Source organism: Stegostoma tigrinum, chromosome 24 (genome assembly GCF_030684315.1).
Source record: "Stegostoma tigrinum isolate sSteTig4 chromosome 24, sSteTig4.hap1, whole genome shotgun sequence".
Classification (NCBI taxonomy): Eukaryota; Metazoa; Chordata; class Chondrichthyes; order Orectolobiformes; family Stegostomatidae; genus Stegostoma; species Stegostoma tigrinum.
The window spans coordinates 40,581,714-40,600,647 of NC_081377.1; the positions used below are offsets into that span (position 1 = coordinate 40,581,714).

The 18,934-nt window shown below is 41.4% G+C and overlaps 1 protein-coding gene across 2 annotated transcripts in view; it reads right to left on the reverse strand.

Moving 5' to 3' along the window:
• The window catches only part of nkain1 (sodium/potassium transporting ATPase interacting 1), a 522,606-nt gene extending 518,927 nt beyond the window's left edge, over nt 1-3,679 (reverse strand). For both annotated transcript variants that reach the window (XM_059654446.1, XM_048558122.2), the window contains exon 1: nt 2,665-3,679. In XM_059654446.1, coding sequence (XP_059510429.1) covers nt 2,665-2,718 — 54 coding nt within the window. In that variant the 5' untranslated portion in view covers nt 2,719-3,679. The remainder of the gene's footprint in view (nt 1-2,664) is intronic.
• Nucleotides 3,680-18,934: the final 15,255 nt, after the last annotated feature.

An 18,934-nucleotide genomic window follows, 5' to 3' on the forward strand; every position in this document is an offset into this window, starting at 1 on the left:
CTGCTGAGTTTCTCTCAGCACAAGTGAGAGTGCCGTCAATTAATCCTCACTCAATATTACTCTTATTCTGAATCAGACGTTTTTGTGCTCAAGCCATAACTCAAATATTCTCTTATGTGCCAGTAGAACACTGCAACACCACACAGTGCACCTGGCCTGCATCTCCTGCAATTGGTTAATGTTTAAGACGAGCATCTGCAATAGCTTCAAATAGAAGTCACATCCTAAGCATGGCTGCATTTACAGAAAAAAAATCTTGCAGCCAAATCAACACTCAACTCAAGTGCCAATAAACTCCAGCTAGGTTTACCAAATTTTTAACCAACTTTAAAAAAAACAAGGTGTAGGGGAGAACAGGGGGAGATACTGGCAGATCAGTTGTTGGATGACTGTTGTGTGGTTTAGAATAACACCACCAATACAGTTTCAATTCCCACACTAACTGAGATAGACCCCAAATCTATCTCCAAAGGTGAAAGGCAATGGCAAATCACAGACAAAAACCTACCAAGGGGAGAACAGAGCAGCAGCAGCAGACAATGAGCTAAAGATATGCCTCTGGGCAAAGCACTCTTGGAACAGAAAACAACTTCATCCGAGCCAACACTTGATTAGAGTCACTCTCTGTCACCATGAAAGAAAGATTGTTAGATTCCTCATTGCTCTAGATTACAAATGATTTCATCATCTTGTAAGATCCTCTCATGATTGAAGACTTTGGCATGAGATTGGCACAAACATCAACAGAACTGGAAAGCTCACAACTTCTGGGCATTATCAGCTGCTGCAGCACCGACTTATGACCTGGGTGTAAGATAACCATCAAAATGTGCTGAGCCAAGTATCAGTGCTCACCTCCAGTTGATTGCAGTGTTTTCCCAAGGTAGAAATGGTCAGCCACATTTGTTCCACCCAGGATGTGTCTATATCATTTGGACTAACAACATTGATATTGTTTGCCCCAAAAGGCAGCTCCAATAATTTTTCACTGGGGCAAACAGTTATGCAGAAAACAAAGTCTGCCAACTCAAGTTGACCTTTCTGAAAGATGATCTCCATGCTGAGGAGCTCAGCACAGAGCATATTGTTTTTGCATATTTTTGAATCAATCTCTTCAGACTGGCTATGACACCACTCTAAAGTAAGTGGGACTTGAATCTGAATCTTCTAGCCCAGCGATAGGGACACTACCACTGCACCAGAACAGCCCAAGCAGTTTGCCCCGTCATCAAATGTTCTTATAATGGCATGTTTGGTAGACAAATTCCAGCGTTTTGACTGGTGCCTATCGTTAACCCTTGATTCTATGCCATCTGTCAGGGTAGCAAGGTCCGGCAGAGTTTGACTTAAGTCTCCAGCTGTAATACCGGGCTGTTTCCACACAATCACAGAGCTAGCCAGACATGTGGCTGGTTTTTGATTGTATGAATACGGATATCTTCATCAGTATCCTGGAGAATGGGATGTGAACCTGGCATCCCTGGAGAACACTGCTCCAAGGCATCGGTCTCAATGCAGAGGATAATGTAGGTCTTCCTCATTCTGGTAGAAACAGCCCTGTGATGGAGACATTGGCTCGGAGACCAAAGTTTTTGACAGTGCCTGAATGGTTCGTCATAGTCTGGATGTCCCGGTGAATCCAATAAAATTTAGTGGCTTATTATTATAAAGATAACATATGATAATACCCTTGTCCCATTAGTTAAGATTAAATCATTGTTAATTTGTTATAATTGGTGATTAGTACTGTGTGTGTGAGAATGAGAGGAGATAGAGGGCACATTTTGCACACAGTGGAGTTTTCTTGATGAAAAAATTTGCCTCCCAGTATTAATTAGGGAGATATTCAGAATGGGGAAATTTTAAGAAAGTGCAATTTGACAACCTGTAACCATTCCGGGCTAGATTTCCACCCGTCTCAACATTTCCCCATTAGCAACAATGGAATGCACCTCGCCTTTTTCAGCACCGCCGACCTCAAGCTGGTCAGCCTTTACTAAAGAGATTGGTTCTAGTACCTGCACATCACAAACGCACAAAATTCACAGTTGATCGGAAGTATGAGTGGCAGTGCCAGACTGTAATGATGCCACCCGGTTTACAGCACAGACTTAACCCCCTCATCTCGGAAACATTTCAGAAAAGAGCCCTTCACCGATCTGACAAGTCCCGCGGCAGAACCACACAGCGAACTGCTGTAAGGGAACCAGAGTGGCTTGGATTTTTTTTTAAAGCAGCTCGTATCTCGAACAGCACTGAGCCGAAAGTGTGTAAATGCGTAAAATTATCGAGCTTCATCCTTCTGCGCCGTGTCGCTGCCACTTTGAAACTGACAGAACAGCTTCATTGAGAACTGAAGAGTACCACACATTAACAAAAACTAGACACACTGACGATCTCCAATCAATCTCACCGCTACTATTGATTATAAAAAGAGATGTTCACGGACTGGAAAATAATCTAGGTCTTTTTTGAGAAGGGAGACTAAACCTCAGCACAATTACACAGCAAAGTGTTATCTGAGAGACAGTTTGAACCTCGTGTCCGTGGGTTTAACTGTGTTCCTCCCAGGGGGACAACAGCAGACAATATCAGCCGTGTTTACTCCCAAACACCACGCAATCACTTCGTACGAAAAACAGACTCTGCTAAAAGCCAACTTACCAGCTGTAAACTGCAGAGTACGATTAACGTGCAGCGCCCATTGCACCTCCCCATGGTACCGAGCTCCAAGTCAGTGATGGCACGGAAGATGAACCTGGAAATGGTTTTAACACTAGAACAGCCGAGGCTTAGTTGAGACTGACTCACGCCGAGCACCTCTTGCTGCTGGCCAGCATACTCCGTTCACCATTCATACAACGGCAAGGTCAGAGCTTGGGGGAGTGGGGACCCTAGGCAGAGCGGGAGGGGTCCCTTTCTAGTCCGCTTCTCATTTCCTTCTCATAGTCCTGACGTTCAGACTTTGTCTCTTTTACAGCCTGCCACACCTTCAGATGTTGCTGTCCATTCTCTCTCTCTCTCTCTCTCTGGCAGTGAGTCTACGGGTGCTGGAAATCTAAACACGCGTGTTGCTGAAGCTGAGCGGGTCCATGGCCCTCCCTCCAACAGAATGGAGGCACAGATTCAGACTGCAGCCGCTGGCCCGGGAAGGTTACCCGTTCCCTGCCCGTTTTAACTCAGCACCGCTTGTTCAAACACAGAACACGGGCTCTGCAGTCAAAAGATCAAACCACGTGGGCTCTGGGTGTGGTAGGAGTAATATTATCATCGATTCACTCCATTCCTGGTGGGGAGGTGTCTGATTTTTATATTCCCCTCCTCAGCTCCTCTATTTCATTCTCCCTCCTCCTTCCCTCCCACCCAGTCACTCTGACATTCACCCTCCAACTCACATTTAAGTTGTCACATCCCGTTATGTCTCATTTCCCGGCCCCACATTTTGATTCCGCTCCCATTTATGTTTAGCATTTTATTTGCATTTCCATCCCGTTCATCCCCTGTAACTCCTTCGCCCTTAATTACATCGTCTCCCTACCACCGCCTTTAAAATGCAATCTTTCTTTCATTGTCAGATGGGTTTCTCCGCTTGGCTTTTCGGGGGGTCTTTGTTTTCAGGCATTGGTTGCGGTTCCCTAGTTTAAAAAGACTCGCCCTGCGATCTTTGTTCTGTGTTCAGACAAGACGAGGAGTCTGTAAATTGTCATTGGAAATGTTTGTTGTTCGCACCAGGCGGCTGCAGCGGACAATGTGAATTCCTTTTGCAGTGACTGCTGACCTCTAGTGAGCAGGTTCAACTCAGAGCTCCCTCTGAGTGTATCCCAGAATGTTACTCGCTTAAAAATGAAATCTTGATGAGGAAATGCTCACCACACCACCAGAAGGATGTGGATGCTTTGGAGAAAGTACAGGAAGGGTCTAGACCCGAAACATCAGCTTTCCTGCTCCTCTGATGCTGCTTGGCCTGCTGTGTTCATCCAGCTCTACACCGTGTTATCTCAGATTCTCCAGCATCTGCAGTTGCTACTATCTCTATCACAGAAAAGGTTTACCAGCATGTTGCCTGGTATGGGGGATTTTAGCTGTGAAACGAAGTTGGATAGAAGAAGGGTCTTGACCCCAAACATCAGCTTACCTGCTCCTCAGATGCTGCCTGACCCGTTGTATTCCAACAGCTCCACACCTTGTTATCTTGGATTGACTGGATTTCTTTTCACTGGAACACAGGGGGGTCCGGGGCAACCCAATGGAACCGTACAAGACTGTGAATGGCATAGACAAAGTGGAAAGTATGGGGCTGTTTCCCAGGATGGAGGAGTCAATTACTAGGGGACACAGGATCAAAGTACAGGGGGAGAAGTTTAAAAGAAATGTGCGAGCCAAGTTTTTCACACAAAGGGTGGTGGGTCCTTGGAACGTGCCGCCAGAGGAGGTGGCAGAACCAGACACAATTGCAGCGTTCAACAAGCGCCTGGACGAGTACATGAATAGGAAGGGAACAGAAGGATACAGCTCCTGTATTGAAGACTGTTTTAGCATGGCACGGCTAAATGTGTCTGTGCAGGCTTGGGGCCAGTTCCTGCACTGTGTTGTTCATTGTTGAAATGGGGACCATCACATATAAGGGCAGAAGTTCATCGAGTTGTATTGCTGCTGGGTTATAGGACACCAATTACCAATAAGGGCTCATTTGACATTAGGGAAAACTCAAGCCAAATTACAAAAACATTCTGAGAGAAGAGAGCAAGGGGAAAGGGGGAGAAAAGGAACTTCACTTTATCATTGCAAAAGGGATCTGCATTCATTTCTGTTACAGATACCATTTATCCATCATTTTAAAAATAAATAATACATACATCCAAATGGCTCAAGTAGGCCATTTGGCCCTAGCCTGTTCTGCCAGTCAATAAAATACTGACTGATCTGTTCACATTCCTGCCTCATCCAGAAAGCCTATGTCCTCCTTTGCTTTTATTTAAGATCACTTTGTCTCTAAAGTATTCAAGGACTCTGCTTCCATCGTTTTGAAGAAGAGCTCAGCAAGATTTGTCACCCTCTGTGAGAAAAGCTTTCTCCTCATCTCAATCTGAAATGGCTAATCCCTTCCTTCTAAACAGTGACCCTAGGTTCTAGCTTCTCCCACAGGAAGAAACATCCTTTCCATACCCACTCTGTCACGATTCCTCAGGATTTTGTGTGTTTCAAGCAAGTCATCTCTTAATTCTCTAAACTCATGTGAACACAGACAGACAGCTGTCCAACTTTTTGTCATAAAATAAACAGGCCGTTCCAAATACTGGTCTGGCAAACCTTCCCTGAACTGCATTCAATGCATTTCCATCCTTCCTTAAATAAGGTAACCAACACTGTACAAAGTACACCAGATGCAGTCTCATTAATGCTGTGTATAATGGAAATATAATCTCCCTACTTTTGTATTCAATTCCTCTCACAATAAACAATAACATTCTATTTGCTTTTCTAATTACCTGCTGTACTTGTATACTTGGAGTTTACGATTGACACACAAGGACACTCAGTACCAAACTTTGCAAATTTTTGCGATTATAATAATAATAAGCATCTAGTTTATTCTTTCTGCCATAATAGGGACTCATTTTTCCCACATTATACTCTATTTGCCAGATCATTTCCTATCACACACAATAGGGGGGAGGCAATGGCCTCATGGTATTATTGCTGGACCGTTAATCCAGAGACCCAGATAATGTTTTGCGGACCCATGTTTGAATCCTGCCATGGCAGAGGTGGAAATTGAATTCAATAAATATCTGGAATTAAGAATCTAATGATGACCATGAATCCATTGTCAATTGTCAGAAAAAAAACATTTGGCTCACTAATATCCTTTAGGGAAGGAAACTGCCATCCTTACCTGGTCTGGTTTACATATGACTCCAGACCCACAGTAATGTGGTTGACACTTAACTGCCCTCTGGGCAATTAGGGATGGACAATTATTGCTGCCTGGTCAGCGACACCCTCATCCTGTTACTGAATTTAAAAATCCATCTCTATCCCATTGTAACCTCCTTACATCCTCTTCACAATGTAGTTGCTCTCTCCTTTCCATTCTTGAATTATAGTGACTTCCAGGATGTTCATAGTATCCTCTCCAGTGAAGAACAATAGAAATATCTGTCCAATTCATCTACCAGCTACTTGTTTTCTCTTATTAATTCCCAGTTTCACTTTCTTTAGGCCAATGTTTACATCAATTCTTTTTATTTTTAACTATCTTTGGAAACTCTCATAATCTTATTTTTAAAAATATTTCTAGCTAGCTTTCTGTGATAGCTAATGTTCCCCAGATTAATATTTTAGTCAACTGTTACTATTTTTATATTCTGCCTAACTTTCTGACCTGTCACCTATCTGTGCAATTACATGTATGACAATAGTATGACTTTAAGAAGTGTATTTTGCCCTGGTTCGTTTTTATGAAAAAAAAACATTGACTCAGAATTGACAAGTAGTTTGCTCCAAAGCCAACAAAGTAAACAGCTTGTAAGGCTTTGTTTCTTTTTTTAATGTTAGAACAATAGAAGTAGCCTGAATGGGTGGGGTCATGTTTCTGCTCAACCAGGATTTCTAGTTTTAGCTTTCTGCAGTTGCTGGGGTTTTGAAACTGGATATGGAAGCTCTTATTCCTCTCTCTGGTACAGCTAAAAGCTGGGATTCTCTTCCTGCTGCTAGAATTGCATGTGAAACAATCTATTTTACTGAATTTGCCTCTGCCAAGGATGTGTTTAAGAGATGTTAATATACTGGAACAGTTACTAAGCAGTAATTTATATGACCATTATTTTGTTAAGCAGTTTGATAGTTACAGTTGAGCCAATTCTTTTATTTTATTTTTATTTTATCTATATTTCACTTATCGTGCATGCAGAGAGTGTGTTTTGTTTCATGCCTGGTAGTTTGACCAATCAAATTGCATCCAGAACACTACACTTACACTTGCTAAAATGAGAAAAAAATAGGGTTTAGATTATTTTCTTGACATATTTTGAGGAGGTTCAATTTGGTTCATAACAATCACATGGTGAAATAATGTGGGAATAAGCTGGGAAGTATTAATCTAATTACACATGATGTAGATATAGGAAATGCTGTTCCAATTAAGCAACATCCTTATGGACTTAACCCTCTAAAGTTGGTGCAGCTTCAAAAAGAGATTGAATGCATGCTCAAAGCCAACATAATAAAAGGGAGTTGCAGCAAATGGAGCTCACCCTTAGTAATGTGTGGATTATCACAAGTCAATGCAGTTGCAAAATCTGATTCATATCCTATTCTACATTTGGAAGACTGAATTGAAAATGTCAGCCAAGCAACTTATATTTCTAAGTTGGACTTACTCGGAAGGTACTGACAGGTATCTTTATCAGAGAGAGTGAAGGAAATTTCAGCTTTCGTGACACCGAATAGACTGCAATAGTTTACAGTCATGCCATTTGGTGTGAAAAATGCATCAGCCACATTTCAAAGACTAACTAATAAAGTAATTTCGGGATTACCCAATTGTGTGGTATACATCAATGATCTGCTGATTTTTAGTCACACATTTGCAGCATCTATCAGAATTGTTTTATTGACTTTGGGAGGTGCGCTCAGTGATAAACCTGGCTAAGAGTGAGCTCGCAAAAACCCAAGTCACGTGACAAATAGCCCAATGGGATGTGAAATCAAAGGTTATTGGGGAGTTTCCCATACTATCAACAAAGATGGAAATATTATGATTTCTGGGATTGAATGGGCTTTGTCAGAAGTTTGCACTGAATTTTAGTAGTTAACAATTAAGCCAATTCTTTTCCATTCTTCTTATTTTGTGCATATTTTAACTGTTACGTGAAAATAAAGTATGGTTTGCTCAAAGTCGAGTGGTTTGACCAATTAAATTGCATCTGATACTTGAAAAGTCAGAATCTAGGCTATTTTCTTAATATATTTGGAAGGGGTTTGGTCTGGTTCATAACACATGCTTTTTCTTTAAGTTTGATACTAACCATAACTATAACCATAACCATATCTGCCGATGATAGGCCCTCCTCTTGGATTTATTTTCTTTTTCATTTCCATGTATCAATCATTTGCATTCCAAAGCATCCCCTTAAATATCTGCTGCCATTCATCTATTGACCTAACTAATTTTTGGGGTCATTTTAATTAGCTGTGTTTTGAGCCCTTACAATTATCTTATTTAAATTTTAAAAAAGCACTCTTCTTTCTCTCAAAGAGAACATAAAATTCAGTTACATAATGGTGGTTGTTGATCAGTGGTGTCTTCACTATGACAGCATTATTCCTATCTTGTTCCGCAATAGTACGTCTAGTGTAGTCTGCTCTCTAGTTACCTTTCTAAGAAACTGTCAGAAAAACATTCTATGAATTTAACCAGGCTCCTTTGCTCGACTGACTTTTCCAGTCTATACAAGTTAAAATTCCCCGTCATTACTGCTGTACATTTGTAATAAAACTATTATTTCTCCCTTTATACTCGATTTTACTGGGTGGATATGTTAGGGGGCCTATACATCACATTCACCAGTGACTTCTTATCTTTCTCATTTCTCATCTCTAGCCAAGATAGCCTTCCTCATTTAATTCCACAAAACCATAAGGTATATGAGCAGAATTAGGCTATTCAGCTGATGTTTCTCAACCCCATTCTCCTGCCTTCTCCCTATAATCCTTTATCCCCTTACCAGTCAAGAACCTGTCACCGTCATAAATACACTCGATGACTTATCTGCTGCAGATCTCTGTGGAAATGAATTTGTCAGAGTCACCACCTTCTATAAATTCCTCTTCACCTCAGAGTCATCCCTTCACTCTGAGGCTATGCTCTTGGGTCCTAGTCTCTTCTACTGTTGAAAACAAGTTTTCCATGTCCACTCTATCCAGTATTCTGTAAGTTTCAACCAGATTCCCCCTCATCTTTCTAAACTCCATTAAGAACAATCCCAGAGTCCTCAACCCCTCCACATATGACAAAGCTCTTCATTCCTGAGATCATTGCTGTGAACCTCCTCTGGGCTCCCCCAAATAGCAACACATCTTTTCTTAGATTATGGGGCCAAAATCAGCTCACAATATTCGAAATGCAGTCTGACTAGAACCTTATTTAGTCTCAGCAGCTCTTAAATTCTAGCCTTCTCGAAATGAATGCTAACTGTGCATTTACCTTACTAATTGCCAAATGAACGTGCATGTTAATCTTAACAGAGCAGATGAAGGTTCAAACGGCTGACTCCCCGCAGCTTCTGCAGCAAATGGAAAATAAGGAACAGACATTGGTGGGAATTTGGGAGGCACGTACACTCATTAGGGGAGATAAAGCAATGAAACCAAGGTCCCAAATATTAATACACTCTACAGGGTTGGTGCTGAGGAACCTTTGGAAACAGCTGATCTCCGGAAGTTCCACACCAGGTTCTTCAGCTTTTTGTTCTGGGATTCTAGAACGATAATTCTGTGACTCTCGAAACATCTTTCAATACACCTTCCCCGAAAGTCTGTGAGTGCGGTGGCGAAAGAGAATCATGGTCTTTCCTGTTGCCTGAATCTGAGCTGAGGTTAACCATCACCAATGTCGTTCTGGTGTGGAGTTTTATTTGCGGTCACCACAGTTTTCTCACTGAACGTGCTGTACCACGACTTGTTTGTCGCTGAGCCCAAAGGTCCCACTGTTCCGAAGGGCTCCCTCTTGGATTCGCTCTACCCTCCCGCTGGAAACTGTATCGCTCCCAAAGACCCCAAGAGCCTGGATATCATTAGTTCACCCGAGTTCAAGATCCACCAGCCCTTCACTGCCCTGCTACCTGCTAAACAGGCAATCGAAATTCAATTTGCAGTAAGTGTCAGGTTTAGCGTTTAGTGGGATGGGGTGTTGGTGTGTGGTTAGGAAGGAACGATTGTGACATGAATTTCGCTTTTATTGACTCTTTCAATGGAAGTAGCTGTCAAAGCTGATACAGACCAACTGCAGCCATTTGAATGGGGTGGGAAAAATACTGCCAATGCTTTCTTTTGGCACAGCAGGATCTCACAAATCACAGCATGCTGTAGCACCTCCCTGGAGACAGAAGCAGTTAACGTTTCAAACCCGCATTTGACATTTTTTACCCACTGCTGAGATGTGGGTGTTGCTGGCTGGACCAATACTCACTGCTTATCCCCCTTCACCCTTAAAGTGGGGAGTTACTGCCTCTGAACAGCTACAGTTTATCTGTTTTAGGTAAGCCCATAATTCTGTTTAAGGTGAAAATTGACTCTTCACAGTTCTTTTAACTCTTCAGTGTTGTACTGGACACCAAACATTAGCCTGGTTTCTCTTTGCACAGATGCTCCAAACCTCCTGAGTTTCTCCTGCACTTTGTTTCAAGTTTTCAGCATCTACACTGTGTTTTGCTTTAAATCAAGATCCCACAATAGGCCAGGAAGCAATTGCTTCATTCCTGTTGGCTCTGACTACCTGCTGTCTCCTCCAAATGGGTGCCATGGGACCTCGACACTGAGTTGACCAGGAGAAGCAGGGAGCCTCACCTGGCTGAAATCCCTTTAGCACCTAGGACAAAGGCATCAGCTTTACTGTTATTGAGGGAGTTGGATGGCTGGTTTGTGATAGTGTGACCCCCAATGGTGAATATCCAATTCCTATTCTGACTGAGGTCAACAAAGTCCCTGCACTCTCAAACTCACTCTTCACCTGAGGCAAGGTGACCTTATTGGACTCACTACTCGTAGCTTCTTTGTGTCTCCAAAGAGAGAGCAGGCCCCAGCTGTCTTTAACTATGATCTGTTTCACATCCAGTAGTTCAACTTTCTTAACTGAAGAATTAAAGCCTCTCATATCCAAAGTAATTCAACTGAAACCTTTTCATGGCAATATCACAGAACTGCAATCTGTTAATTCTTTTAGTCTTGCAATACTTCTGAATGGAAATGTGTGAATAGGAGCCATTGTTAACAGAGAAAATCTCTTACAATAAAGTCTCTCAGTGCTCCAGCTATAAAGCCAATAAAAACAGTACTTAAAATGATGATTTGGCTCCTTCAGTTAATCAAAGATTCTGAATCTGTAGATTAGTTTGATGCAGTCCAATCATGAAAATGCACAGCTGACTGAGGTGAGCAATAAGTGGCCAAAGAGACTAATCAATAATAGAATTGAATTTGGTGGAGCCTGATAAAGTAACAATGGAACATTTTTACAGCCAGATTGACATCAAACTTGTTATTGAGTTGTGGTGAAGTTCAAAATGGTCTGGTTAATGCTGAATTTTCAGATGTAAGGAATCATTAATTCTGTTAATAAGCAATGTCAGTTTCTAAGTTTCATCAATAACATAGACTGCATCATACATTCTACAAAGCAATAATTTCCGGAAACTCAATATGACTAAACACTTCCACAAAATATATTTGAAATTATGTAATTGGGTGTCAATATTGACATAAATAACCAAGGAAGAACATCTGGTTGATCAAGCATGTTTCTGCCACTGTTTCCGCACAAGCCAACGTTGGACTATAGCTCCTGAAAGCTAGTCCTGATACTTTTTCCTTTGACTTTGTGGAAAAACAATGAAACCAAGGTCGCAAATATTAATACACTGTACTAGTGTGCAATACCAGCCCAGCTGAGAGAAAGTTTATGGTATCAGCCTCCAATCAATATTTTACTAATGATTCTGACCAGACAAACAGTGCAGAACTGTGGGTCCTTTTAATGGTGGAATTGCAGTCCTTGAAACCCTGAGTATTAATGGTGAATGTTAAAGATCTCGTAGATCCATTTTAATGTAGATTAGGAAGTTCTCCAATTTTCCTGGCCATTATTCCTTCCGCAATCAAGACTTCCAAATGTCAGTGTATATTTCGCATCCCCCATTGCCCTTGAGAAGGTGGTTTTTGAGCTGCCACCTTGAACTGTATGGTATAGGTATTGTCAGGTGAGGATCATCATTTTATCTCCATCATAGTGAAGGAATGGTGATTGATTTCAGAATGATGCGTGACTTGGAGGGAAATTTGCTTCATTCAGATTTCCATGTGGCTGCTACCGCCTCATCTCGCTGGTGTTTATGGATTGCTATGAATACAGTTGACACAATTCAAAAGCATATTATTAAAATATATCATAATACTTTGGATCATTTAGATACTGTACTGAAAAGCCAAATCCTAAATGCTGACCGCTACAATCATGGTGTGACCTGTGCCCTTGACTTTAGCAGCTGGATTCATTTTTCTCCCCACATCAGCATCATCATCATCATCTTCTCATTTGTTATAAGGTGTCAGAAGAAGAAGAAGAAGAAACAACTGACAATGATGGAGAACCTCTTGCAGAGACTGGTCTAACAGTTGTAGAAACAGATCTACCTGTCAAAAATACTGAACAAGCAATTCTGGACATTATAGAAATTGTGGAATTAGAAACAGATTTGGAAGTAGACTACCATGATGATGTGAGTATTCTGATTTGAATAGATTGGATCCTTTTCTTGCCCACTTGCTCCACCTGACATGCTTGTGATGCCAACTGCCTGCTGTGCTCCTGTCTCTTTCTTCCCCCTCTACATCACTGCTTTAATGAGTGTGCTTTTCTGACTATGTTCTTATTCACTGTTTTCAGCAAGACATGGTGACTTGACTCGCAATGAGATGGAAATTGCAAAGAAAGCATTGACTTAAGTGGTTTTCCCCCTTTCTGATGGATCCTATTACCCCTGCCCCATCATTCCGAATACGTTCCTCACCACTTCACCTTCCTATAAAACATTCCTGTGTCTCCCATCACTAACTTCCTTACCTACTTGGTATGTCATCACTCATCTGTCATTAGCTCTCTGCCCACTCTTGCTCTTCCATTAGTCCTCACCGACACTTGAATGGATCTTGGGAAGCCAAATACTGTTCCACCAGCAATCAGTTGTTTTAAACTGTTTTCTCTACTACCTTTATGTCCCTCTGCTTTCCTCTAGAGTTTTATTTGTTTCCAAATTACTTAAACTTTACTTTTAAGAAAACCGACATTTTCCCTGTCCTGTATGTGTGAGAAATTAGAATACTTTGTAATCAGAATTCATTGAACTTTACCAAATTCCAGTAATCGGGTTGGCTTCACCATTTAACTATTGAGAATGAAAATAACACTTGTACAAAGAAATGCATATATCCACACTTGCTGACCGTACTGTAGGAGTGTGATGGGCCCATTACACAGAGATCACTGGATCAAAACCAACTTGAAAGGGCTGTTGTGGTGCAATGGTAGTGTCCGTACCTTTGGGTTAGGAGGCCTGTGTTCAACTCTCTCCTACTCCAGAGATGTGCAATTACATAAATAGCAGCAGAAGTAGGCCATTTGGACCTGATCTCCAATCCAATATGGTCATGGCTGACGTATCCGATTCTATACTCTGTTTTCACCTTCTCCCCATATCTCTTTGATCCCTTTAGCCCTAAGAATCATACTTGAATATTTTCAAGAACATGTTAATGTTTTCACCTCACCCATTTTCTGCGGTATAAAGTTCCACAGGCTCACCACTCTCTTGGTGCAGAAATTTCTCCTCATCTCAGTCCTAATTGGCTGACACATATGCTTAAACAGTGACTCCTGGTTCTGTGTTCCCAGTCACTGACAACATCCTCCTCGCGTTTACCCTGTCTAGCCCTGTTTAGATTTTTGTCTCGGAACAGGTTGTTTGGTTTTTCTTTCAGTAAATATAAGAGTTTGTTTTCTCTTGCCCATTTCTTCTTCTGACCTTAGGCCACTCTTTCTTTCTGCTTAATACACTTCCCAGATTTTAATGAACATGAAAAGTGCTGTGGTAGATGGATTTTCAGAGCATCTTCATTATTATCTTGCTCTTGATTTGACTCGCACAGCCATCTTCCCTTTTTTTTGTTTAAAAATGTTAATTTTAACTCACTAAAGCAGTTTAAAATTTTGTCCTTTTTTATGTCAAAATTGCTTGAATAAAAGCTCTGAAGCATGAAGTGCTGGAAGGCAAAGAGTAATATCCCACCAGTACAACTGACTGAATGCAACACATCCTGAGAAATTAAACAAGCTTTTCATGGCCAGATTGCACAACCCAAATTCATTGCTTCGTGCCAAGATTTAGGGGGAAAATCAGTCCAAGCACAGGCTTTAGAGAGAGGTTGAGGCATTTCCAATAATAATGCTTAATTAAAGGAATTTAATTTTTTTAATAAATGATCAGCTAGGCATGGATTGAAACTTCACTCCTGATGTGTCGACCATATAATCGCATCTGAAATTTTGTAGAAACACAAAAACAAAGAAAGTTCCTCACAAAGATTGAGCAATCTCTCCGGTGCAGAGTTTCACTTTCCCAATAGCAGTTCAGTTTTGAGCCAAGACAAGGGTATCTCCAGGCACATAACAGCGGTGATATCAGTACATAGGGAGAGCAGCTCATCATATTGACATATGCTCACTGCCCAAAAAAAAAACAGAACTAGAGGTACTTAATTTAATCTGAAAGTGAAGAATAGATAGATAACAAAATAAACAATTATCATTAGCTTTATATGAAAGCTAAACCATCTATATTAAAAATATTATTACAGCCAAAGATTTGGACTGTAATTGTAATGAAGAAATTTTATATTCTGCAAATACATAAGTTGTTTTTGAAGGCCAGTGAGGATGTTGGTTCATAATTATGAAGGTTGTTATGCAATTATAACCCTAGTTACATCTCATCTGATGAATTTTCTACATAATAGTAGCAGCTTAAAAGTTGAGGTGTCATGAATTTACTGGTTTCATTAGGACTACATTCCAAGGCATCTCAACAACACATTCCAGCAGGAGAGCATGGCGCCACACACTGACTTCAAGATTTTCCCTCAGCTGTTGCCAGTTTCAGAAAATTACTGACAGTGAATATAAATACTTCCTCAATTGTGACTACAACATAGCTCAGGCAAGGCTTGAAGGGTTAACCCCGCTTGGATATAAATTTCAACAGTGAGAGAAAATGACAGATGGAAGGTGAAGACATTCAGGAAATCTTATAAAACAGGTGGAGGAGCAATGGCCAGATTGTGCATTGCCATGACATTGACAATGATGGTAAAATGGCAGCTATTGTCACACTGTTGCAAGTGAAAATACCCAATACTAACTGCAGTGAAATGCAACACATCATTTAAGTTATAGAGGCTGTTAAGCTCTTTTGGCTAAGTGAGAGTATTTTGGATTCATTCACAATGTGACGCCAAGCAACATTTTTGCCACATCTTACCAAAAGCACCTTATTTAACATCTAGCCCAGCCTCCTGACATCTGTCACATCTGGCTCTCTCTGTATCTCACAAGGTGTTGTTCTTGGGTCAACTTAGCACTCACTGAACGTCCACCAAAATACCAGCACTTGCAACAAACTATTTTTAAGAGAGTGTTCTGCACCTGAACAAACGTTGGCTATCTAGCATTGCCCCTCACTTTGGCAATGTCATGCCACAAAGCCAGCATGCCTGACACTCCCTTTATATACAACTCTGTTCTCTCATCCCAGGACTCTGTTTAAACACACCAGCACTCAGTTTACCTGCCCTGGGCTACTTCCTGTCTACCTGTGTGTCCGCAGCAAACCCACAGCTGGTCGTTGTCCAGTAACGGGGACCTCACACACAAGCAAGCAAACAAACAATTCCAAATATGAGCTTTTATTGACAGCCACCCAAAGTGAACACAAACCAAACCATTAGCAACTACAGTTCACCTCCACAATGCAGATAAAATGCTGGCATCATGGCCGACAACTATTCTGTAGTTCTTGATGGCCTTCTGGATGTCGTCAACTGGAACTGAATGTCAATCAAGTCTTGTCTGGCTTGAAGCACCTGGTACAGCAAACTTCTTTCATGGAGAAGAAGAACTTCTTCCAGCTCAATCTCCTTCCCCCTCCTCCTCCGATGACTTCTCTCATTTCCTCAGCAGCTATCATATCGCCTCATGTCTGTGCAGAGCACAGCAAGCTGCTATAGTGTGAGACACTTCATCTGGTTAATATTGGAGCACTTCCCCAAAGCAGCTCCACACTGTGGAAATGGATGTTCAGCATAAAAAAAAATCTGCTCCCCTGTGGTCCTTGTCACACCATGTTCACCAGCTTGGTGAAGGTGCTGTGTCGGCTGAGTGATCAATATATTGTGTCAGAAAGGGAGAACCTGGTGTGCTCCAACTACCTTCCCAACCTGGACCCAAATCCAGTATGAAATCTGTCACCGCATTCAGTACAGACCATCATCATACGTACATGAAAAATGAAGCCATTCTTCCTTTGTCTTATAGCATCCTTGCAAGTTATGAGACAACTTTGGCCAACATTTGCCTCCTTTCAAGTCATTGTCATCTCAGTGATGCAGAAGTTAGTGGTAATGTTTGATTTTCAAACACCAATGACATGGTGCAAATTGCATTTGACACGTAAGCACATTCATGCTGAATCATTGCATTTGGTCAATGTTTACAAATGAATGGGAGCTGAAGTTTGCAACGCAACACTTCATGTCATTGTACTTTCAGCTGAATATTAATGTGGTGATTTGCAGTGTAATTCCTCTTTATTAGAAATTCGCTACTGCCTCGAGAAAATCACCTTGCCACTTGGCAAATTCAACAGGTAGCTCCCAATGTCACGTTGGGCATCCCTGGCCACCTCACCCAATTCTGCCACATCTCACCATTGCTAACTTCACTCACAGCTCTGGAAGAGAGCGTCTGTAAGATTCATTGTTTCTCTAAAACAGTGTGCTAGTTCCAAGCATCAAAAGAATGATTGGCCCATTATATTGCCAGTTTCTCTTTTGCAAGCCTTCTTAATATTTAAAGTTAAATTGTTGCTTTAGGATTCCTTGTAGTTTCACTAACTTATTAGGAAGCCAGTGATTGTAAACTTGGCTAACCTATGAGTTTTTCTAGAAAATGAAGGGCCTAGGCCCGAAACATTAGCTTTTGTGCTCCTAAGATGCTGCTTAGCCTGCTGTGTTCATCCAGCTCCACAATTTGTTGTCTCGGATTCTCCAACACCTGCGGTTCCCATTATCTCTAAAGTATGAGTTTGTTGACTCGCTCGCTGAGCTTGCTTATTTTTGTTCAGACGTTTCATCACCATGCTAGGTGACATCATCAGTGGAGCCTTTGATGAAGCAATGTTATTCTACTCTGCTTGGAATTTATACTGTTCGGTCAGTTACGGTGAGTTCTGTCATTTTAGTTTTGATCTGTATAGGTTTATTTATACGGCCCAATTCTAAAGGTTTGTTGATTGAAGTGCGGGTGGAGAACCATACCTTGAGGAATTCCCATGCTTGTCTATGTTTGATCTGGGCTACTATGGTTAACTTGTCCCAGTGAAATTGATGGCCTTCGCTGTCTGAAATGTATCAACATTAAGGGGAGTCCGTCATACGGGACGTTGGATGCCTTCAAGGCAGAGATCGGCAAATTCTTGATCTCAGAAGGAATCAAGGGCTACAGGGAGAGTGCAGGGAAGTGGAGTTGAAATGCCCATCAGCCATGATTTAAATGGCAGAGTGGCCTTGATGGGCCGAATGGCCTTACTTCCACTCCTATGTCTTATGGTCTTACGGTCTTATATCATTTTGCTGCCAGATGACGTTCATGTATCCTGATGGCTAGTTTCCTACATAGTTTCCTTCCTGTCTGTACTATCTGTTGGAATACATGAACAACAACTAGCAGCAAAACGGCGTGACAAACTCTCCTTAATATCGGTACATTCAGACAATGAAGGCCATCAATTTAACTGGGACAAGGTTATCATCGTAGCCCAGATCAAACATAGACATACATGGGAACTCCTAAAGGCATGATTCTCCACCAATACTTAATCAACAAACATACAGAATTGGACTCCATATAAAAACACATACAGATCAAAACCAGAAATGACAATACTCACCATTATGGATCGGATAGTATAAATTCTAAGTGGAATAGAATAATATCGCTTCATCGGAGGCTCCATTGATGATGTCACCCAGCATGGCAATGAAACATCTGAACAGAAATAAGCCAGCTCAGCCAGTAAGTCAACAACCTCATCTATAGCTCAGGTTGTGGATCTTTGCCAAAGGTGTGGGTAATTTTTTTTTTCCTCTCTCTACGGTTGCTTCACTATTTATTCAGAGAAATCATAAAATTGTCTGACCTCTTCAGAGCCAACATCTTCTGAAAGATGCCCAGGGAAGTGGGTTTGAATCATAATAAGCTGATTTGGCCATGCAATGAACAGAACAATCTTCTCTCAATTTCACAGCTCCATTTAACAAAGATCATTCACTGTGTCCTTGCCAATGATCCGTTCTCAAATAATATCACAAAAAAAAACAATCTGGTGGCTTACTCTGTTGATGACTGTGGAATCTTATTGTGGGAAAAGGTGTTGGCTACCCTTCCACACTGAATTACATTGTTTGCACTTTAAATAGTAACTCATTGGAGCACTCCAGGAAATGATAACTCCCTACATCATCACAAAGTGCTGCCTCATTAGAAGTTTCTTTTTTCCCAGTTTATTGATTGAAGGGCCATAAATATAGGATGGTCACCGATAAATCCAATGGGGAATGCAAGAGAGACCTCTTTCATCCACAGAATTGTTAGGAAGTGGGACTTGTTACCAGAGACAGAAGTCACGGGCCACTTTGCTTCTCTTGTCACAAGTCCTTGAGCTGTGGCGCCCATGCCCCTTGTCCCCCAGGCCAATCACTGCAGCCTGTAACCCTGGACCCAGGTTATTATACTCTGATCTAGGCCTGTCCCCACTTGTATCAGAGTATTTGAGATACACGGCATTGAAGCTTTAAAGAGAAAGCTATGGAAACCAATTGAGGGGGC